Raw genomic sequence first — 24938 nt, 5'->3', positions numbered from 1 at the left:
TGGAAAACTGCAAATACATTAATGAAGATGTTATTTCCCATCTTTAATACACAATGTGTCTAAATGAATTCTAATTTGTGGAATACTAGTACACTGAATTATCATCAGACAATTTCAGATTATCATCTCCTTTTAAGAGAGTGCAGTATTACAAAGTATTCCAAATTATTGAGTGTCGGATTAATGAACTTTCAATGTACTAAAATATAGGAGTGTGAAACTTGGCACTATCTTGTAATTTAGACAACCAAGCTGCTAAGCTCTGGACACCAAAGTTATTCTTTATTCAGTAATAGTTTTGTCCATTCTCTGGCCATTTTTGGCTTGCAATGAATATAAATGGACAATTAGCAACAAAATTTAAATCTGTGCACTATTGTTGTTCACATGTATTTGTTACAAGCTGAATAGGGTCATAGAATAGGCAAAAATATTACTTTAATAAAAAATAATTTTAGCTTCCTCAACTTAGCAGCTTGTTCATTTAAAGAATTTAAAGTATTCGTAGTACACTGGTACCTCGATATACGAGTGCCCTAATATACGAGTGTTTTGAGATACGAGCCGCCGAGCGAGTGATATTTTGCTTTGAGATGAGAGCAAGATTTGAGATATGAGGAATCGCACACTACACCGCTGCACACGACCCCAACATGCGGCGCACATGTTGGGGTCATGTGCAGCGTCTAACGGTTTCTCACACCTCAGACTAGACCTCAGTCTGTGTGCTTGTTTCTCTCGTTTTCGAAGAATTTTTGATAAGTTGGGTTCGCGTTTTTTGCTTTTTGTACATTTACAAAACATTATCACATTTATTTTTATAACCATGGGTCTGAAGAAGAAGATGATGTCTATTGAATTAAAGCGTGAAATCATAGAAAAACATGAGCAAGGTGTGCGAGTAATTGACTTGGCGAGGATGTACGGGCGTAGCACATCAATGATATGTACTGTGCTTAAACAGAAGGAGTTGATAAAGGGTATAACGCCAGGTAAGGGCGTTACAATAATTTCTAAGCTCCGGACCTCTCTCCATGAAAAGATGGAGAAACTACTGATGTTGTGGGTGACAGAGAAGCAGCTTCAAGGAGGAACCTTAACACAAAGCATCATATGTGAGAAGGATTTACAGTGATTTGCTGAAGCAGATCCCACACAATTCCACAAACGAGGAATCGGAAGACTCGTTTAAAGCCAGTCGGGGCTGGTTTGACAACTTTAGGAAAAGGACTGGCATTCACTCTGTCGTCAGGCATGGTGAGGCAGCAAGTTTGGATGTGAAGGCAGCTGAGGTTTACATCAAAACGTTTTCCGAACTGATAGAAGCCAAAGGATACATCCCCCAGCAAGTCTTCAACTGTGACGAGACAGGGCTTTTCTGGAAAAGGATGCCGAGTAGGACTTACATAACAGCAGAGGAGAAGACGATGCCAGGTCACAAACCCATGAAGGATAGATTAACTCTAGCACTTTGTGCCAATGCGAGTGGCGACTGCAAAATCAAGCCTCTGCTAGTATACCATTCGGAAAATTCCAGAGCCTTTAAGTCACATAAGATTTTAAAAGAAAAACTGCAAGTTATGTGGAGGGCAAATCCGAAGGCGTGGGTCACCAGGAAATTCTTTGTGGAGTGGATAAACTTGGTGTTTGGCCTTTCTGTTAAAAAATATCTACAGGAAAACAACCTACCCATGCAAGCCCTTCTCGTCCTTGACAATGCCCCTGCTCACCCACCAAATCTCAAAGATGATTTACTCGAAGAGTTCAAGTTTATAAAGGTTCTCTACCTACCACCCAACACCACTCCTATCCTGCAGCCCATGGATCAGCAGGTGATTTCTAATTTTAAGAAGTTGTACACAAAGCACATTTTTCGGCGCTGCTTTGAGGTGACGGAGAACACAAACCTTACCCTTCGAGAGTTCTGGAAAGACCACTTTGACATCGTGATATGCCTAAGAATTATTGATCAGGCCTGGCTGGGTGTTACAATGAGGACCTTAACCTCTGCATGGAAGAAGTTGTGGCCTGAGGCTGTAGCTGAAAGGGCCTTCGAAGGATTGGATCCCAAAGTGTCAGTGGTAGAGGAGAATGTTTCTCTGGGAAAATCCATGGGTCTGGAGGTGAATGAGAGAGATGTGAACGAACTCATTGAGGAACAGTCTCAGGAGGTGACAACTGAGGAGTTACACGATATACATTCGCAGCAGCATACGGTGGTTCAACTAAAAATTAGTTTTGAAGAGGAGCCAGAGATGGAGGAAGTTATCTCTATAAGAGATATAAAGGAGATCTTGGAATGTGGGAGAAAGTTGTAGAGTTTGTGGATAAAAATCACCCTGAAAAAGTTGCAACTGGTTGTGCATTGGAGTTGTTCAACGAAACTTGCCTAACTCATTTCCACAATATCCTGAAAGAGAGGAAGAAACAAACCTCCTTGGACAGTTTTTTAAATGATCTGCAGGTAAAAATGAGCAAAGCGTGATGAAAAAAGTGAAGACCAGTGACGAAAATTAAGCACTTCCGTAAGCACTTCACTTTTTCTTTTATTATGTTTTTATAGAATATGTATTTGTTATTTATAAATAAATGTTTCTTCTTGTAAATACATTTTTCTTATTCAAAAACACCTAACAAAAACAACTGAGGTGGTGTTTTGGGAGCTGGAACGGATTAATGGCATTTCAATTAATTTCAATGGGGAAAATTGCTTTGAGATACGAGCAATTTGAGATAGGAGCAAGGCTACGGAACGAATTAAACTCGTATATCGAGGTACCACTGTATTTCAGTATGATAATTCAACAGTTTCTAGATTTGTCATTTACTTGCAATAAAATAATGACAAATTTACTCTATAAAAATTTTCTTTTAAGAAACAATATAAATTCTACTAATAACTTCAAAGTCTATTATTAATTTAAAATTAATCTAATACCTGTTCCTTGCTGTATTCTTCTATGAGCTGTTGTGCCTCCCTCCAAACAACAGAAATGACAGTCATTTCGTCATTTAATTTTATCATAACTTGCTGATCATTTTGATAGTCTTGCGAGGAATCGTTCTGCCTAAAATAATTAAAAGACAATAAAGTAACTTGTTTGCATATCTAGTTTATTCATGTACTAAGTTTCAGACTGTTAATAAAATATTTATTTAGAATTAATAAAATAAAATCCAACTTCTTACTTTATCAGTAAATCTATACCATTTTGTATTAATGGATCAGAATACACAATGCTTTGAAATAGATATCTATTAACTAGTTCCCACGTAATATTAAATCGTTTTAAATGCATAGTTTCCTGAAAAATATATTTTAAGATATTACAAATTTGCATTAAAAATAATAATAAAAAGTCAGAGTAAATTATACTTTTGTTATAAATGTAATTACCAATTCTTGTAGTATGGGAGACAGATGCTTTGATGCGGAACATAATTTTGCATATTCCTCCAGTGTCGTTCTTATAAACGATTTTCCGTTTGAGGATTTACCGGCAACTAAATGTCGGAGAAGGCGCAATCTCATTTCCACAATAAATAAATGGACCTGTGCTTCCAGGCATTGAAATAATTTATGAGGATCTTGCTCACATAACCTATGTAGTAAATTTTAATTATGTCAGCTTGTCCAAAATTTTTTCTTTATCTTTGAAATATTTTTATTTCATACAAATAAACCCAAAGAGCTGGAGTTTTATAGGATAATTTTGCCATTTAACTAAATTATAGCATAAAAACAATCCTTTGTTTGATGATCTGTATTTTGTCATGGTAAGAGGACTTGTGCACACTGATAACCTAGAGAGCTATACAGACTGGTGCGTAACTCTCTAAGCATAACTACCAGCAAGATCTCTTATGTCAGGTAGGTTGAAGGTTAAGTGCTAAACTAAGAAAGATGCATTCAATACTTTGAGGTTGGTGTAGTGAGTTGGCTCACCTCTTACAGTGAAAAATTATGAATGCTGAAAAACTAAACTAAAACATCCTACAAAAACTCAGGTTCTTTAGTTTTATTTTTGATTATTATACATATTATTGTTTTTTTTTTTTTGGTGTGTATTTTTACTCAAAGAATACCTGTGTAGTAGTTCCTTTAAATGTTCTGGACTTTGAAGCTTGTTACTTTCTTTATAAGAAGAAAATACTTGTTGCAACATGACCGAATCCCCCAAATTTAACCCAGCATCTCTGTACAATTGGTGAACAGCTCGTTTCAGTTCTGACCAGCAATTTCTCAATTCTTGTTGTTCCTTTATCTGCTCAGCTTCTGCCACCCTACAAAATGGAAAATTGAAATCTCTGTAAAAGCACAATGTTAACAATTGAACTTAACAATTAAAAATGAAGCCTATTGCTTACTGCTTTCTTGGAAACATTCAGACTTTTACTTAACCCAAGTATCAGTATTGTCACAGGTGTTCCATTCCATTGTTTATTGGAAAAGTTCATAATATTAAATTTAAATATTATAAATTTGGAAATTTATGTCATTCCCAAAAGTACTTGGATAGTCTGAATATCTCCAAAAAAACAGAAAACAATGATTGGAGAAGTTTTTGGTTTCCAATTTTTAACTGTTAAAAATGTAAAATTTTCTGTACAAATTAATAAAAACTTCTTAACTTGTAATACATTTAATAAATAAAGACAATGAGACCTTTATTTCTAAAAACTGATTTTCAGGTTAAAGTTTTCACCAAATAATAATAAAATATCAAAATTTGCTGCTAAACTTCATAGCATTTAGCAGTAACATGCATGTTGCTCTGCACAACCAATGCAACATATAAAGATAATTACATTTAATTTTTTAACATTAATTTCTTCAGAAGTGTAAGTGTTTCATTAAAATACTTTAATTTAAATAAATAACAAAAAAATTCTTTGATCAATCGTCATTAGAAAGGTTTTAGCGAATGCATCACCGACAAACTGTTTCGACTAAATGACATACAAATGTCATCAATGCCGATGGCGACAATAAGGACGTTGTTACTGTAATGTTGGTCAATTAAAGCAATTTTTCCACATGACCAATTTCAGTCTTCTCCGAATAAATAAGCCAAACTATCACCTGTTATTTAAGTGATCTGACAGTTTTCTTTCGGTGAGAATTCTTTGAACTTTTAATTTTTTCAACTAATAGTAGTTGTTACACTTCTGTTTTCTCCTCATTAACTCAGATTTACCATTCAGAATACAGTGCATGCTCTTTTGCAAATCAGTTTCCTTACAATTTTTCTACTGTTGTTTATTTTTACTTATATAACAAAAAGTTATGTGAATCTGTGTCACTGGTCCATTTTAACATAATAATATTTATAAACTGATGCTGTAAGCAATTAGTATAAATTATTATTTGGAAACTGTATATATAATTCTGCTTATCAAAAAGTAGTAGTATTAACTAAAATTTCTAAAAATCAACATTTATATTTTCTTCTTTACAAATTCTGAATAATAATTACACTTAGCATCATAAACAGTTTATAATTTGGAAGCATGCATAATAAGAATCATAAATAAAGGACATTTTTAATTTATTTATTATAATTTTTTAAATATATATTAGCATATATTCAAGTGACATCCTACTGAAGTATAAGAAAGCAATGTTTTTACAGATATAAAATTAAATTGTTTGAATACATGATTGATTAATGTAACAATATATTTTCAATTAAATATACAATCTATATAATAAACAGTACATTCAATTAAGAATTTATTGAATATTTACTTTAAAAGTCATTGCGGTATACGATTTATTCCTATGATGCCAACCTAATAGAGAAAATGGTGCATGATATATCAATTACATACAGTAGAAAATATATTAATTTAATAAATTTAGCATTAAAATGTTAAATATCTCTGCTGTATAGTTCCAAAAAATTATATATTTAACAAAAATATCTTTATCAAATCATTATGATACACAATAATTCAAACTTCACAAATCATGTAGTAATTAAAATGAAAAACAAAAATTACAACAGCAACAGATCAATAAAAAATATAATTCAAGTGTTAGTTGTTAAATGGTTTTAGTTAAATCTTACTGGTGTTTTGAATGATTTAAAAAGAATTACTCCAGAAATCCTGATTAAATCTCTCAATTTTTATTCCATTTATCTGCTATTGTGCTAGTCTGCAAAAAGTAGCCTTAATTAAGTTAAAAACTACATAATTTGAGTTTTTATTCATCCAAAACAAAGTTAAATTTGTTTTTTACTCAGATAAAGTCAATACACTGTTAAAAATTCCATTTAATACTATTTTTTTGACTTATGTTTTAATCATTGTTTTTGTTAAACACCATTTGTTTTAATCATTTAGGTTCAATTCATACGAATGACTGCATACTATCCTTCTGCGCTTTGCAGTACCTAGCTCACTTGGCAATTATAATAAAACTGTTCTTGAACGTTTAATGACTACCTTTCTTTTATGTTAGGAAAAGCCTATTACACAATATACTTAGAACGAGACAATTTTATTAAGTTTTGAACAGATTGTAATCAAACTTTTATGCAGCGTATTATTATTTTTAAGTTTGCATAACAATATTTAATAAATTATTTTCATTAATTAAATTGCATTTCTTTCAACAATTATTCTTATCTAATCATTAACTTAATGCAGGATTTTTATTTGAGGCTTACAATTCTAAAGGAGCAACTTAATTGAAGATTCTTTTCTTCTTTTGAATTAATCTTTACATAGAAAAATACTGATTAAACTTTTTATTGTTTGCATTGAAAAGCATAATCACATTGAATTTTAAAAAACTAATGCTTCTTATATAATTCAACTGACTCATTTCTGTAATGTGTTTTTACCATATTTCTGCAGAAACAGGACCTTCTCATATGTAAAAATTTCTTGTTTTTACATTTTTAACACACACATCATGCTTGTATTTAAGAACATCTCTCTCCTATAAGAGCATAGTCCTTTGTGCACCACCTCGTTTTGGCTTATAAGAGCAATGCACTTTGATGTCATTGTAAATTAAAAGTAAATGTACTCATACAGTCACTATTCATTGACTCTCGACGGTAACTATTATTAAAAATAAAAGTCAAAATAAAGAAATTCTTTTGATACTACAGAAGTTTTGTAAACCTGGCAAGTTTCTTTAGTTATTTTTTGCAGAATATACTACTGATTTTGTCCCATGTTTAAGAGCATGCTCTTATAGATGGGACAAAATGCTCTTACAGTATTACCTTTATTATAAAAGCTATAATGACTCTATTTTCCTCCAATGCAAACTGATATTCTTATTGAACATTTATATAATTTCTTAATAAAACAAATTAATATGAAAATGTATGCACCTGATAAATCTTGACATCTTGGATATCATAGTCATTCTAATTTTAAATATTTAAATATGGAGACATATCAAAATATAATCTACCTTTATAAAATCTGATCTTCATGTTAACATATATTTAAATGTTTGATAAGTTACTATAAATATCCAAGAAATCTGAATGTGAATCATGATAAATTTTTTCTGTTATCAATGTTTACATTTAAACATTAAGATTTAATTTCAGAAATAATCTAATCAAAAAAGCAAAAAATCTTATCCAATTTTCAAATGTCAAAATTACAGCTTCATTACTTAAAATTCTTGTAAAAATTGTAACTAATTAGCACTAAACTTACCAACAAAATAGACAGACATATCTCAACAATCTAACAAAAACAAAAATAATTTTAAACTTCTGAGAGTAAACAACAACAACACAAAAGCAACTGGCCATATAATAAAGTAGCCAAGTAGAACTGATTGCATGTTAGCACCAAATACAGTCTACTAAGGGCATCTGTAAAGGAAGAAAAACAAGGCACTTGCTCCTCTGAAATTGAGTAAAATATTACACAAAATCATAAAAGTGGTTGAGATATGTAACCTTAAACCCTTGACACATGGGATTCTTTGATGCAATACTGTATCCAATATCTACTTGTGAAAAAACCAAACAAATTAACAAATTAGATAAAAATTTATTGATATAATTATTTGTCTCCAAGTTTTGACTCCTGAGAAAAATTTCTGAAGACACCCGTACAGTCTACTTATTAATTTACAAAATACAAAGAATTTTGTCAGTAAAAGTTTTATATTTTAAAAATTAGTTTAATTCTACTAGAACATATCTTAATGAAAAAGTAAATATTTTCCTAACTACAGTGATACTTTGTATTTTGAATGTTCCAGAATTTGAACATTAAATTTGACCAAGAGTTTGAACAATGCTTCTGTGTTTAAATATATGCACAGAGAAAAAAAAGCACTTGCCACATAAATGTCATCTGTTGCACACCCAAAACATCTTGTGCTTTTGCTGTAAAAGCATCTCTTGCATTATGCTTATGTATTTTCAGTGTTTTTTTACTTCATTTTTTGTGTGTTTGGTTATATGTAACATCAGTGGCATCCAAGAAGTGTGTGGAAACACTAAAGCCTAAGAGGAAATTTGCAGTATTGACAATTAGAGTAAAAAAGAAATTTATTGCAATGCATGCAAATGGTATATACATTGCAACTGTGTTTAAGATCCTAAAGTTAACAGTGTGTATCATATTTAAAAAAAGAAAATAATAAAAGCAGAAAATGTTGCCAAGAATGTGACATTGACCTCCAGGAAATCACATGTTATTGAGATGGAAAAATTCCTCCTAGTGCAGTGGTTTCCAAACGTTTTTGATTCTTGGCACTCTTGCTGAATCCAGATTTTCCCAAGGTATCCTATGTCAAATTCTAATAAGTACAATTTGCAAAATAGCTAATTTTTTTTTTTTAAATTAAAGAGTTAGGACATTAAGTAAAAAATAAATGAAACAAGTAAAACAGCAAGGCCGTATTTGGGACAAGACTACGTCTCGAAGACTCACTACTATGCAGGATCACTTCGATGCTCACGGCGGGTCTCGTTCCGTTCTCCAATCATCTATGGTATTGCTGATTTTGAGCGTGATCATTCAAACTTCACCAGCCACAGCCATGACCACGAGGTCATCCACGATGCATTTTCAGTGAAATTAACCTGTCCAATGTTAAAATTTCTCTCTGTTGCATGATGCCCCAGGTTGAACTTTTGTCAATGCGAAAATTTCCCATTTTTGAAAAAAATAATGGTGGGGCTATTGTATTGTTCAAAATTATTTTTTTATTTTGCACAAACAAAATATATATATTAATTAATGTAAAAAGAAAAAATAATTATATTTCAGTAGTTAGTTTTAATATAAAATTATAACATCATGCCATCTAGTTTCAAAAATTTCCGATGATGAAACGAGATATCTCTGGTAAATCAATCAGGGTTAGCATGTGGAGACCAGAAATATGTGGGGAATAACAGGACAGGTAAATGGGTTCTTTTCAAAGATTCGTTTGTCAAAATTTGATTTAGCAACATTCACTTTTCGAACTTCCCAACACACGTTTGTCAAAATTTGACTTCACAATATTTGTATTTCCAACTTATCAATGAGCAACGCATGCACAAATCTCGCACTACTGCCTATGTTTGTAGAGAGTGTTGCCATTTTGTATTTTATTTTGTCTCGGTTCTCAGTCCCCTAACTACCTACAAGTCTGGTTTTTTATATGCGTGCATGATTTGGGCACCTTATACTCTGTGCCAAATTTCAACTCTTGACATGTACTCCTTCATACCTCTAAGCTAGGTAACACATCAGGCAGTACAATTTTATAAACAAGACACAGTCTTGTTTATAAAATTGTACTGCCCGATGTGTACTGCTTCAACAAGTATTTAAGATAACAAAAAATGTAATTGAACAAATTAAATTAATTATAATTAGTGGGATGGATGACCCTGTTGATCAGTGCACATTTTCTCAAATCTTGGAATCAAACTGGACACAGCCACCCTCATTTCCTTCTCCACATTGATTTTTGTGCAATACTTAGTTTTTATCACAGCGACAGACTCAGTTTTGCACAAATAAGAAGTTGCAAATGGAATTAAGATTCTCTGAGCTTTACCACTCAGAAGGGATATTCATCTTTTACTGATATCCAAAATTCAGTTAATTCCATGCTGCTAAATTTTGTTTTCAATGTATTGTCGCAAGACAACTCAATAAGATGCTCTTCTTCTGCAGCAGTAAATTCAGATGGAACACTGGCATTAAATGGATCTTGAATCAATGCAAATTTATCAATATTATCATTTTGAAAATATTTCTCAAAGCACGCAATAAGCTGTGATAAATATTCTTCAAAAATAATTTCATACTTCAAGAGAAATCAACTCCATTGAAACAATGAAAAACATTCTTTTTATCTGTCGTCATTAATTTTCCTTTTCCATAGTTTTAATTTTTTTTTAATAAAAACTGAAATTTTCTCAATTGACTTTAAAAGGTGCATGTTGCTTCCCTGCATGAAGAGATTCAGAGCATTCAGCTTTCCAAAAATATCACACAAGTATGCTAGTTTTATCAAAAAATCTGCATTCACAAAATTTTTGGCATACTTGTGGTCTTCCTCTTTAAGAAAATTATAAATTTCCATTCGCAGTTCAAACATACAAGACAAAACATTACCTTGAGAGAGCCAACATGAAGTGCTGTAGTACAGCAGTACAGCAAAAAACTGTGCTTGGATCCCACATCCTCACATAGTTTTGTGAAAAATCTTGCCCTCAATGGCCAAGTTTTTATAAAGTTTGCTACATTCACTACATATTCTATGGCTGGTTCAATATAGGATTCAGATATTTTGATGCAAGTGCTGTGAATAACGCAATGGGTCCAGAGTGCATAACGGTCTTTGCTTGAAATCCTCCATAACAGCTGGACATAAAACGAGCACCATCAGTACAGATAACAATGCATTTGGTCCACTCCAAATTATTTTTGGATATAAAAATATCAAGGGTCTCTAACAAGTCGTGAGCCTTAGCACCAGCAGTGATACCTTTACAAAGAGAGTCTTCTACAACGTTATTACTATCTATAAACTGTACATAACAAATCAAGTGAGCATCATTATTATTATCTGTGTCCTCATCCAGCTGCAACTCAAATTCCTTCCCTTTTATTTTTTCAATGAACTGAACATTGGAGGTCTTTTGCTATGTGTTCTGTTGGTTAACAGTTATATTCTGCGACTGATGGTGTTATTGGACAAAGGCACTTTTGAAAGCTGGCTGCTTCCCAGCAGACTCACCGATCATAAGGTTCACCATATCTAGAGTGGCTGGTAGAATGAGTTTTTCTGCAACGGTACAAGTCTTTTTAAATTTTGCAATTCTATATGCCACCTTTATTACTGAGTTAATAATTTGCACCAGGTCTGCTAGATGTTGCATCTTATCACACTGAATTGAAAGTTTAAGTAAAATTAAGAAAATTTTATATTTTATGGCACCCCTGTGAGGAAACCACAGCGCACACTTTGGAAACCATTGTCCTAGTGGATAAATAAGAAGCAATTAGCTAGTGTTATCAACTTTAAGAGGATTATATGAGAGAAGGTCAAGCAAGCAGTATAGTGACCTTAAGAAAGAGAACATCACTTCTCCTCACTAAGATACAGTAAATGCAATTTTCATTTTATTATACATAATATTGAATATTTTATTTATTGTTTTCAAATTTTAATTTATTATTTAGGACATTTAATTTTGTTATTTTTATCTAGAGGCACCACTGTACTGTACTGTACTGTACATACACATGAACATAGTTCAAAAAAAAAAAAAAAAACTTTTGCTATAAAAACTTTATTACTTATGTTCAAGTTTATTAGACTTTATTCCTTTCAAAACAGATCCCTCTACTGGCAACACAACACTTCCAATGTTTCTTCCACAGGTAGAATGCATTTCTGGAATGGAAAGCAGGTCTCATATTGCATTATCCTTTATCTCCTCATTGGTAAGTGTTGCTCAAGTAAGCTCTATTGCAATAAAATGTAAACAAAGTATTTTACTGGTTGCAATTTGAAAAAATTGTAGACCTATAAATTTCCACTGTTGTCTCTCCGTCTGTGTGTCTTTTCTTAATCTCGAGAATGGAGTTAGATAGATGAAAGATGAAACCAGATATGGAGGCTCCAATTAACTATACATGAACTTCTAATGCAAATTGGGAGTAATGTTATTTCAATTCAAAAATATTTCCCTGAGAGGTGTTGGACAGATGACTGGCATGACTCCATTTTTAAAGCAAAAGCATGATATACAGGTGTGCAAATATATGATTAAAAATTGCAGCCTGGCATTATGATAATGTCACAATCAATAATTACTTGTTCACTAAGATTTTGCTGTACCCATCTACTTTACAGCAAAAACAAAAACAAAATAAAATAGTTGGAAAGCAAGAGTTTCTCAATGTAAATTTACTTCAAATAATATTTTGTTTTATATGAAATAAAACAGAATAATTTACAAGAACTGTTCAAAATGTCCTCTGCAGACACAAATTTTTACTTCTTATCAAAACAATTGAAACTCAATACTTTTATTAAAACAAGTTCAATTTCCACGTATCAAAAAACAATTTTCAATATTTAAAATAAAGCCTAAGTTTGTACATGTTAATAAAAGAATTGAAAAAGAAATTATCTATATATATATAGATATACACACATACACACACACACACTCGGTGCTCGGTGTAAATAATGTAAACACTATATATATGTAGGCTGTTTTTTTTCAAGCTCTGATGGTCCATAAAAAAAAAAAACAAGTGTAAATAACAAAATGAATTTATTACCAAAAGTTATGTACACACATGATTGCTTTTCGACATAATCATTGTGAAGATTGAGGCATCTGTCATATCTGTGGACAAGCTTTTCCATCTCCTTGTCATAGAATGTTGTTGCCAGTGAATTGAGATGGCCTTAACAATGTTGTTTTGAAGATTGTCTTAGTCTCAAATCTCTGCCCTCCTAGCCACTTTTCCTGTTCAGGAAAGAGGTGGAAGTCGCTTGGTGCTAAATCGGGGCTATATGCTGGGTGATTAAAGGTGGTAAAGACTCACCCAGCTTAAAACTTTTTAATGTGTGAAGACACAACCAAAATAACAACCTATGTATATATATATATATATAGTGTTTGCATTTGCATTATTCAGTATCTTTTCAATATATTTAAAACATATTCTTTCCTGTTTGTGTGTGTTAACTATTCACAGACAATAATTTTAAATAATCTAGAAACATTTTCCAACAGTACTATTTCAGTTGAAAATGTATCAATGCAATTTATTGGTACTATTAAAAATTAAATTATTTGTAAGTAAATTATATTTTTCAATTTTAATATTGAAATTTAAGTGATGTTATCCTAAAACCTTGACCAGTCTGTCCTTGTGTATAAGCTGAAAAAGCAAAAGATGTGAAAAAACATTGAATTTTTCATTGATAAAATGCTCTTGCATATAAGCTATATGCAAGAGGCCTATAGCCAAGGTTTTGTAGTACAAATGCAGAAAATTAACCAATAAGAAAGGAACAGCATCAGGATTATTATTATATAAATCTCACTGTGCTACATACAAAAGTTAACTGTACACCATTTGTGTTGATCATTTTTGCCAATTTTCACAAATGCTTTAAAATTATTATTACCAATATATTAGAGGAACAAACTGTGATCTTAATATGCAGAATTATTTCATATCAGTCAGACTTTATTTAACAAAAATGTGACAACTTTCTTGCTATTTTCAACAATCATTTGATGATTTTTGACTAATTTTAAAACACCTTTGGCAACTGATTAAAAATGCCTGTATTCTTCAAATATGTAGTCAGTTTACTACAGTATTTATCATTTTTCACATATTAGTCATCCTTGTATACAGGCTGCACACTATGACTTTTACCAACGTAACCTTGTATAGGCTATGGCTTACAGTTAAGGTTTTAGGGTATTTACTAGAATAGATATTCTCGAATTCCACCAAAAAGTCTTGTGTAGCAACAAGATCACTTCAGTACAATTCTCCAACCCAGTAAATCCACTTTGTAACTTTCAGCTTATTAAATATCATCAAAATACCTTCCACTTTAGACAATTTTTGAATGGAATTCAACTTGGATAATAAAATACTAATCACAACGAAATGTGGACATTACTGCAAGTGATCCTTATTACATTTTTCACACAGGTATAGCCATGATTGGTTAAAATTAATCAGATGTATTCTAATTATCAAAGTACATGAACAGTAATGTACTAATCATACGAGGCCACAGAAAAATGTTTTCTGAGAATTTCCACTCTAGAAACAGTTTATTCATTATAAAAGTTTTAATCAGTTATCAGCAATTCTGCAAAATACTTCAATACTTTAATCAAAACTAATCACAGAATGAATTTAACTGTTAGTTTTTTTTTATTTATTTCATAGTATGTTTTACTATCATTATGTATAGATATATTGTATTTCTGTACACATTCAAAAGACCCAGTGGATCTTATTTTTTTAAATCTGCTTAGAGCAAAGATTTATTTAAAGTATTGGGCTATTCAAATCTTTAAATTTATTTTTTCAAAATGAGTTTTTGTACATGTTGGTGTGAGTGGCTGCAGGAATTGTCAAATGAAAACCAAAAAATAATTCTAAAAAGTAACAGACAAGAAATGTGATGCAATAATTTACACAATAACAATTTTTAATATGTTTTGTACAGTAATCCATAGCTTAAAAAAATGTGATTCAAATAATCCCACTTGTTAGAGAGCCTGTTGAGTAATTTAAACCTCTGGATCTAATCTAGTGCACACAGTATATTAAAAATGATATAACTTTAATCTGATGTTAATAAAGTCAATATCAATATTAACACAGCTTTAGAATGATTCAAAACTTTGGAAAATTAAATTTTGCTATGACATTTATATGAAGAATAGTAAAACTAAAAAAAAATTCTTTTGAAAATTTATATCACATAAAATTCATGATTAACAAAAATCAATTTTTGATATTGATCATAGTGTATAGAAAGGTTGAGAAACTTTTGTATTAAACAAGAATTTAAGAGTAAATAATGAAATTTGCATTGTATTGGGTTGTTCGGAAAGTAATTTCGTTTTTTTATTACTAGAGGAATTAAATGTATTTTTACCAGCCAATTTTATTTTAAACCACATTTTCATTATATACTTCGACAGCTGACATTTTAAGGCTTATTTGTAAAAAATTTTGTTTGATTCTGTACAATTGTTTTTTTTTTTCGGTGTCCCATCAAATTTGGAAAATCAAAAGCATCATTTTCAGCATATTTTGCTTTTTTATAACTAAAAAACCAATATGCTGTTCAACCAAGAAAAAAATTGTCGTACATGTTTGGAGAAGATGTGTTGAGAGAAAGACAGTGCCAAAACTAGTTTACAAAATTGCATTCTGGCAATTTTAATATCGAAGATACACCACATTCTGGATGACCATTTGAAGCCAATGAAAACAAAATAAAGGTACCGACTGAAGCAATCTGCCGTATAACAATGCGTGAAATCACTAAGAGATTAAATCTGTTAAATTGAACTGTTTATTATTACTTAAAACGAATTGGTTTCATTTCAAAGCTCGATATAGGGGTTCCACATATTATTAACGAGAGATGCTCTCTATGGTTGGATTTTAAAGAAATTTTTTTTGAGCTTTTACCAGACAATTTAACAATCGATTCAAAAGTGTACTGCCATCGAGTAAACAAATTGAGTAATATCGTCAAACAGAAAAAGCCAGAACTGATCGACAAACAAAGTGTAGTGTTTTCCCACGATAATGCCAAATTTCACACGAGTTTGGTAACTGGTCTGAAACAGTTATAGCTTAGATGGGATGTGTTATCACACCAACCATATTCGCCAGATCGGGCACACTCGGATTATTCCTTGTTCCGGTCTGTACAAATTTTTTTTTAACTGTAAGACATTTACTTGAAATGACAATGTCAAAAATCACTCAGATCAGTTTTTTGTAAACAATGATCAAAACTTTTATGAATGTCAAATCGTGCTACTACCAGAAACAATGACAACAGGTATTTGACCAAAATGGTCACTATATAATTCAATAAAATATTTATTTATTATAAGAATATTGCGTTTATTTTTCTATGGAAAAAATGAAATTACTTTCCAAACAACCCAATATATGTTATAATTATTGATTTAGAAATTAAAATAAATACCTTCTTTCATTGCATGAATCACAATGACAAATGCTCCTTTCTTCACCACCATTTTCATTGATTCCTGCTCCAGGATCAATGTTATAGGAAGACAATTCTGTGGTCCCAGAAATATAATCCTATAAATTATGAATCCAATTAATTTATGCACAAACCATTTAAAAATCATGCAAATTTAATTACTAATTCATAACATACCTGTGTAATAGAAGTTTTTCTATTTTCATCACAACTATCTTCAGATCCTATAATTTAACATTTTTATTCATTTTAAAATATAGATTTTAAATGTTTTTGCACAATTCAAAAGTAAAAACATGTTATAAAAGAATGAAAAATATATGAAAAAACAAACTAACTAGTTCCTCTTAAAATATGCAATATAACAAATAACAGAATTCTTATTTTTATATTGAAAATTATTTTATAAAGTTAGATTTAGTGATAAAATTAAATCAGATACCAATACATAAAACTCCAAAATCAAATTTTAAACCAAGATGCGAGTATTAAAATGCTTTATTTAGAAATCTTAAGACTTTTATCCAGTTTTTACAATTGAAATTTAGCATCATATAATTTTATACAGTAGTGTTTGCTTATAATGAACCTGTATGGACCATCAGAACTGGTTTGTTATATTGGATAAGAAATAAAACAATCTAATTTTGTAAAACTAAAGTTTAATGTTTCAAAGGTAAAATGTAACAAATTATTACATAAGAAGTTTTGCATTAAAACATCAATATAAATGCACATGGTTACTTAAAAAAAATCTGTTATTTTTGTTTTTCAATTTTTGCTAGTTGCATAGCATTCTGTAATATATAGTACCACCTCAGAAAAACTATTTAAAATATTTTGAGGAGTATTATGCATTTGTAAAAACTCTTGAATAATAATAGCATTTTACAAAATTTCATAAACTGGTATTATGAAAATGTTGACACCGTCTGCATATGTTGTATCATCATTTTCATCCTCACTAATTTCATTATTTTTGGAAGGCACCAAAGATATATTATCATTGTCATCAAAAGTTCCCTACTAATAACATTGTCATCAACCCTGACCTATCCTTCAAAATTATAGTCAGAAAATGCATCCAGTAACTGCAGGAGGAGTACATCTTGATCACCTTTTGTTTCATAATTTGTAAGTTTACTTTTCAAAAGTTCGTTGATTGGAATATCGTCATCTAAACTGAACTCTTCTCCATTAGTTTGTAGAAAGCTAGCATGTCAAAAACAATTTAATGTTGTTTACATTGATCCATTTTGCCATGCCATATGGCAAAATGGATCAATGTTTATTGCATGATGAAGATTTATAGAAAACAATTCTTTGCTATTTATCTATAGCAGTTCCCATTTTTGTAATAAAAATTTGTCACTAACTGCTCTTTAAGCTGTGAATAACCCCTTGATATAAAGACTGTAGTTTTGAACTTGTATTGGGCAGCATGAACACCAGTGTAATGCAATGTAAATTTTTGATGTTGGGATGTGTGAGGCAGTTGTCAATCAATAATAAAATTTTTGTTTCTTTCTTCTCAGTTCTTAATCCCATTCTTGCAGTTTGCTACAAAAAATGATGTTAGAGGTCATTCAAGCTTTCCAGTTAGATTTGTAGTTTGCCAGTAGCTGTCAATTTTTGAAATATCTTGGATTTTTTGATTTACCAATTACTAACAATTTTCTGTTTTCCATTCCCACAAGATTTGGAGCTAGTAGAATACTAATCCTTTCTTCAGATAACTTTCCTTCTGCACAGCTTTCTCCTTTAAATTTTAGCATCCTATTTGGTATAAGTTTATAAAAAAGACTTGTTTCATCCACATTAAAGATAACACAATCTTGGAAACTTTCTCTAATTTTGGGCCACCTATTTTGTAACCAGTCTTCTACCATGTCTATGTTTACTGCAGCTGCTTCGCCAACAATTTTTCAGCTTCCAATACTGTCTTTTTTAAATGTCTCAATCCAACTTCTACTGCATTTAAACTCAGTACTCTTTTTTCCAATTTGCTTCCTAACTCTTGTGCTATATTGCAGTCAAAAGTAACATTAATAGCCATGTTTTTAAGTCTCGGTTGAGAAAACCATTTTAACAGTATTTGATCTAATTCATTATGCGCTGATTTTCTAAACTTTTTAGATTCAAATTATTGTGTTTGAAACTCATGAGTATTTTGTCTGTTTCCTTAATAATACCAACAAGTTGGTTAATAATACTTATTAAAACACTGAAATAATTTACAAAAAATAAATAATTCTTAATGAAAATAGTGGAGATTTTTTTAAAAATTCAAATTGCCCAAAGGGAATGTAGCTGTACTCATATTGTCTGGGAAATTTAATAAATTAGTCAATATTTATCAGGTTGCATGGCCATTTTGGTCATTATAAATAACGCCCTATTAATCACTTGGTTCATAACATATATATTAAACAACAATCCTTTGTATTGTCATTGCACTGCAATTAACTTACCCCAAATACTAAAGCTATTTGCTTTTGAATAACATTTGTACATTTAATATGGTTGTTTTAATTTTTTATTTATATGTAGATGTATTAAAATGAAGTATACAACAGAATACACCTGTTATTACAATAATTAATGTATTTTCCACTTACATGTTGAGCAATCAGTTACTGTTTTGTCTCTGCCAAATATATATAAATTCAATAAAATGTAAACTCATTCATAATGTGGGTTGACATTTTGGACCCCAAGACTTATATTGGATCTCAAGTGTATTTAAGAAAGCAGAGTATTATGCACAATGATGAATCAAATATAATATATGTATAAGAAAAATATTCAGATGACATGCCAGAATGTTGCTTAGATTATAAATAAATGTGAACATAATTTGATATCATAATTAATTAATAGCCCATACTGTGTTCCACATACATTAGTATCTTTAATAATACAGAAGATATACTAGAATATGTCAAACAATTACTCAAAGATAACATTTCTTATAAGTTATCAGTAGTAAATATATAGATTTTAAAATCATTTGATTATGGTAAGTGATATCAAATGACATATTTTCTTCTATATAATGTAAATATTAGCAGATACTGTTACATTGTGGAAATGGTATAAACTTTTGTCAAATAGTTTTAAAATATTTCCAGATTTTTAAATTCTGAACTTGACTGGCAATCCTCTTCTTTAAATTTCTGCAGGTCCAGCAAGTACCACCTCTTTTTCCATGCTACTCTATCCAGTGCTCATCTTTAGTTCTTATAACTACCCTCTTTTTAAGTCAGCCACCATTTTAATTCTCCTCCCTCGTTTCTTTTTGCCTGCAACCATTCCTTCCATAATGTCATTCCATAAGCCTTCCTTTTGAATCACGTGTTCCATCCAACTAGCTTTTCACCTCTTTATTGTCTCTAATATGCTCCTTTTTTCACTCACTCTTCTTAGGACATCCTCATTTCTCACTTTATTGCTCCATTTGACTTTCTCTATTCTTCTCTACAGCCACATCTCTAGGGTCTCTATTCTCCTAATGTCACATTGTCTCAAGGACCAAGTTTCAACACCATAGAGGAAAACACCAGATTTAGCATTTGACCAGCCATTTTCTCAATTCTAATTTGATGTCCCAACAAAATTGTTTTCATTTTGCTAAATGCCTCTTTTGCCATTCCAAATCTCCTCTTGATTTCTTTCCTACTTCTCCACTCGAGTCAAGCCATTAACTGGCTTTAAATAATATTAATTAGTATTATGCGATTACTGACATAAAATGATATAAATTGTTATTATATGGTAACTAGCAATGTGCAATATCATTCCATGTTATTTGGATACTTGAAAATCATTTCAATTGATAATGAGTGATATTATTGCATATCATTTAGTCATTCAAAAAACTCTCTTTAGAAACAATATTTTTACTAAGGATCCTTTATGAAATTGTCAAAAAGAAAAAGAAAGTTTATTCCTTGTCTAATAAATAAAATAATTTTTATTCATAAAACTATTTCTGTAGTTTAGAAAAGCAAACAAATTGTATGTCTCCAGAATCAGATATCAGCTTTAATTTTAAAACACTTTTTGAATTAATACAGAAATCTCCAATTCTCCAAAAATTTCTCACTTGTTTCTAAAAGTTTTAGCATTCTTAAATTAGAAAAATCTGATTTAAAAAGTTCCTCTAATAAAACAGAACTTGATATTTAGTACTGTATATACAATATAAGTATATATGTATGTAAATTATTTTATACTTTTTGTTATTTCTGTGATAATTATAATAATATATCAAGTTAATTTGCAATAAATAGCATCTTGGTAGAAATTCTTTAATACTCTATGAAAGTAAAACTAGTTTAATTCAATTAAACTACATTTGCAATCTCAGTTTTATATCAATTATCTTCTAGAGCAGTTTCTTAATAGATTTATGCAGCTTGCCAAGTAAAACAAGCTTTCTCATCATGCTAATGAACTTCACTTTTTTGGCAGGTTGCCTACATCTTAGAAAAACACTACTTAAAGAATGAAACTAGGCAATTAAAACATCAAAAATATATCTGGGCATAAAAAAGATAGAATTTGAAACTTACATAATAGTGTTGTTGCCTTTAATTAGCCTCAATTTTTCATGTCAAATTAGTCACATATTAGCCTATCTTTACATAATTATCTTTGTTTCTCAGAAAATATTATGTTGAAATATTTATATTGTAATAGAGCATCATTTATTGTATATATTATTATATATCATAGGATAAAGGCCAAATTATGTCATATATTCCTGATATCATCATTGTCCTGTTATCATGCACAAGAAATCTTAAATCTACATAAAAATTGTGTGTATATAACTAAGAAATTTTCAGTTTAATTTACAAAAACTTTACACCAACCTTGTTCTAATTCAAGCACATTCTCTTCAGTTTGTGCTTGTTCACAATGGCATAAACATTGCTGTTTTTCAGCAAACAATTGACAAGGTATAAAAGGCTTGCTTACTGATTTATCAGATAAATTAGAATCATCATCACTTTTGACAATCATCTGCAAATATACAACATTTTTAAATTAATTTTTAATAAAAAAAATTATATTTAGTTAATTCAATTTAATATTTTTCTTATAATTAATTACATTTATTTCTTTAAAATTTAAGAACTATATCAAATTAATGATTCTTATTTTCACAAAAAAAAATAAATAAGACTGACCTTATTTTTAAAGATATTATCAACAAATATGATATTCTATTTATGGTATACAATAAGATATTTCAAAACCTTTTTTTAGTTCATTTTATTATTATTTGCACTACAGGAATATTAAAAATAGATGATAATAACCAAAAATTAGAGCAAGATACTTAGAACTCAAATAGAGATTTATAAGAAAGTTAATAATATTTAAAGTACAGGAAGAGCCATAAACCAAAACAATGACTGCAACATAACTTATCTAGTAAAAAAAATACAACTTTAGACACAATTAAGATATGTCTAGAGAAGATAGAGCCAGATATTTGGAAAAAAAAAACCATTGGTTTTCTGGATCTACAAGAATTTTAATAAGACAATTTTGACAAATTATTCTAATGCTAGTTTAAATTTGTCATTGGAAGGTTTGTTATAACATTTGAAATTAGGCTGGATAGTCTAGCATTATATGGTTAGATAAGACTTTGTCTGATCCATAAATATCTGGTATTCGGCAATTATCTTCAATAATATACTTAATAGAGCTATTATTGCCCTTTTGACATTTGACAGATGTCATTCAGGTTATCTATGAAAGGTACACATTAAAGAAACGCTATGAAGTACAGTGCCTTATTGCTACTTTTGTTAAATATTCTAGCCAAAAACAAAAACTAAATCATGGATTTTTAAAAACATGTCAAATTTATCTGTAGTTCTTTTTGACTTGCTTTTCCATATCAGCATCATAATGCAAGTATTGCCTTAAAGTAAATTAGTCTTTTTCCACTTTATAGTGCACATAAAAGCCCAAAAACACATTTAAATTATCAGTAAATGTACAGTAGTGCGACCCAAAAACATAAAACCAAGTTTTAAAAAATGCTACAAGACTGTATTTTTAACCCTAAAGCCTCTTAAAAGCAAGACAAGTGCCAAAAATAATAAACAAGAGTATAATTGAAAAGCATCCATTACCAAAATGCTCTAAAGCAAAATACCTGAGAGCAAGATAAATCTGTACAAAAATCCAGCTAATCTAAAATACTACCATACAATGATAAGTTCAGATTAGTTCAAATGCATTGTATTTAAATCTTGTAGAAACTCATTAACAATTTTTCTGATGATAGTATATTAAATCAACAACAACAAAAAACCAGGATGTGTTAAAAATTGTACTCCTAGAACCTATATCCGATGCCATGAAAAAAACAAAAGAAAAAGTTCACCACAAACATTTTTGAACTGCTGAGAGTTCTTCCTCAGGTGTAAAACAGAGTTTCTGATGGGACGGAGTGATCGGTTAACGAAATATGAGAAAAAACATTTGAATCTGTAACATGAGGCACGTGTGCATGTTCGTAGGGCTACCAGATCTTAACAATTAAAGTTTGGAGTCCATCAATGCCAGCCAGGCTACAGTCAGAACTAACTCATCTTTAAAATCGACACACGATTTATAAATGTGAATGTAAAATTTACTTATGACATTTATAGTGTGGTGGCATATTATATTTATTTGTATATATATTGTTAATATGTATATATATTTTCCTTTTCTTCCTTCTTTGTTCTTGGTTCTTTTGTATATAACTTCCAAGAAACTTCTCCCTAGTGTGGCTGGTGAGTGACCTAGTTAGTGGACAAAAGGAAGGGGGTAGCCCTGAGGGCAAAAGAAAAGACTGGAGTTCACTTTTTGCTGGGACGTCGAAGAGAGGAGATGCGTCGGAGTGTTCTCCAGGTTGTTTTGGCATTGGCTGAAGAGAAAGAGTGATGAAAAGTTAAGACTAGCAATCAAGAAGGGCCGAGTATCTCGATATAAGGACCCTTGGAAAGTTATAGGAAAGATTTTTTTTATTTAATTCTACTTACATCGTCCCCCACCATCCAAAAGAATATAATTCGGCCACTACCATCTCGGGATCATCAACTATCTTGGGTACCCATTCACGCATAGCACTATAGATCTACCTGTCCTATTGTCTATCCTTTCTTTCTTTTCTTTTCTTTTAGTATAAGTAGTTTTTAAGTTTTTATATAAGTCATCTTTGTACTGCGGCGAATATTCTCAGTCAACCTTGTTGTCGCGAGGTTTGTGTTAACTGTTCTACCTATGTATCTGATCATTTTTTTGTACACGAACAAGAACGAGGAGTGTTCAAATCCAAAATAATCCTGTTAAGTATAAATACGAGTGAAATAAAGAACGTTTCTTATTGTAATATATGCATATCTCTTTATTAGAAAAAACTCACCACGAGCTTACCACTACAATAGAAATTCCAACCATTATCAATTTTAAGCTCTAATAAAAATACAAGCAATTTTCAGAATGTCTACTAAGCAGTTTAGATGGAAGTAGGTGACTGTTGTACAAACATCTTGATATTTGTTCTATAGTAAATATTGATTGAATCTTAACATATATGCATATAGTAAATTTAGTGAATTGCACTAGAAATCATACCAGACTCCTTAGACACACCTAATTGAAATCCTTCATATCCTACATTCTTCCATGCTTCTAGTTTTTTCAATTTATTAAATAAAGTTACTTTATTAGTGAGGTTGAGGCCAAAGATTTAAATGCAAAAACGTGTACGTCGGACGTTCGGCGCCACTTTCCTGTAAGCCTAGAAGTTTGACAATGGCATTTGGAATGTCGAGCATGATTCCACTGACTTTCCAAACACCATTGTCAAACTTCTATGCTTACAGGAAAGCAGCACCAAAAGTCTGATGTACACATTTTCGCGTTTAAAACTTTGGCCACAACCTCGCTAGTAACAAGAAACAAACAACAAAGTAAGTTTACGCACTAAATGAAACAAAGTCTAATTTTCATAATTTGATTTACTGCCTGAAATCCACCCAGGCTCTTACTGAAATAGTAAAAGATTACAGAAATCAGTTGACAGAATCATTATAAATAAACCAGCAACATTTAAAATTTTGGTGGCACCATCTGTTATGATATTTTATCTAAAAACTTTTTATATAAATTAATTATTATAAAATGACAAAAAACTTAATTTTGAGGGTAGGGACAAGTTTTATAAAAAGCTGTAAATGCTAATAACAAGTAAAATCTTCATTAAGTCCAATCCTACTCGAGATACAACACAAGACCCCTTGTATCTCCCCACTCCCTTCACCTTTAACCACCAGAATTTAATAGCATCAATCCCCCTAGTATACAAACTTCTCTGCAAAATTTCAGAAGTTTTCCACAAAAAGCACAGGAGTTATTAAGCTTCAAAGTGGATAAACAAAATTGTGCCCCCTACAGACATACAAGCATACCAATACTTACAGAAAAAAACCTCCCAAACTTTTTTGCATTTCTTGACATTTTGAGGTTCTCCTAGTCCAAAAATGTAAAAATCTTAGGGTATCATTTTTGACCAATTGCCATAATTTCCCACTGTTATGAGTTGGGAAAGTAAAAAATTTGTACAATTTAAAAGTCACAAACAATGATTATACAGAATTATAATTCTGGTATTACAGGATTCTGG

At 30.6% G+C, this 24938-nt stretch overlaps 1 protein-coding gene across 2 annotated transcripts in view; it reads right to left on the bottom strand.

The window, feature by feature from the left end:
- Positions 1-24938, bottom strand: part of LOC136981548 (protein FAM193A-like) — an 81091-nt gene that overhangs the window by 19126 nt on the left and 37027 nt on the right. For both annotated transcript variants that reach the window (XM_067277856.1, XM_067277857.1), the window contains exons 2-8: positions 21118-21268; positions 16418-16464; positions 16220-16338; positions 4087-4284; positions 3398-3602; positions 3190-3305; positions 2939-3068 (exon numbers count right to left, since the gene is read on the bottom strand). In XM_067277856.1, the coding sequence (XP_067133957.1) occupies positions 2939-3068; positions 3190-3305; positions 3398-3602; positions 4087-4284; positions 16220-16338; positions 16418-16464; positions 21118-21268 (966 nt within the window). The remainder of the gene's footprint in view (positions 1-2938; positions 3069-3189; positions 3306-3397; positions 3603-4086; positions 4285-16219; positions 16339-16417; positions 16465-21117; positions 21269-24938) is intronic.

The sequence above is a fragment of the Centruroides vittatus genome, unplaced genomic scaffold (genome assembly GCF_030686945.1).
Source record: "Centruroides vittatus isolate TY-2023 unplaced genomic scaffold, ASM3068694v2 contig_767, whole genome shotgun sequence".
NCBI lineage: Eukaryota > Metazoa > Arthropoda > Arachnida > Scorpiones > Buthidae > Centruroides > Centruroides vittatus.
The sequence above is the reverse complement of the archived record's forward strand: the minus strand, read 5'-3'. Positions and strand labels throughout refer to the sequence as shown.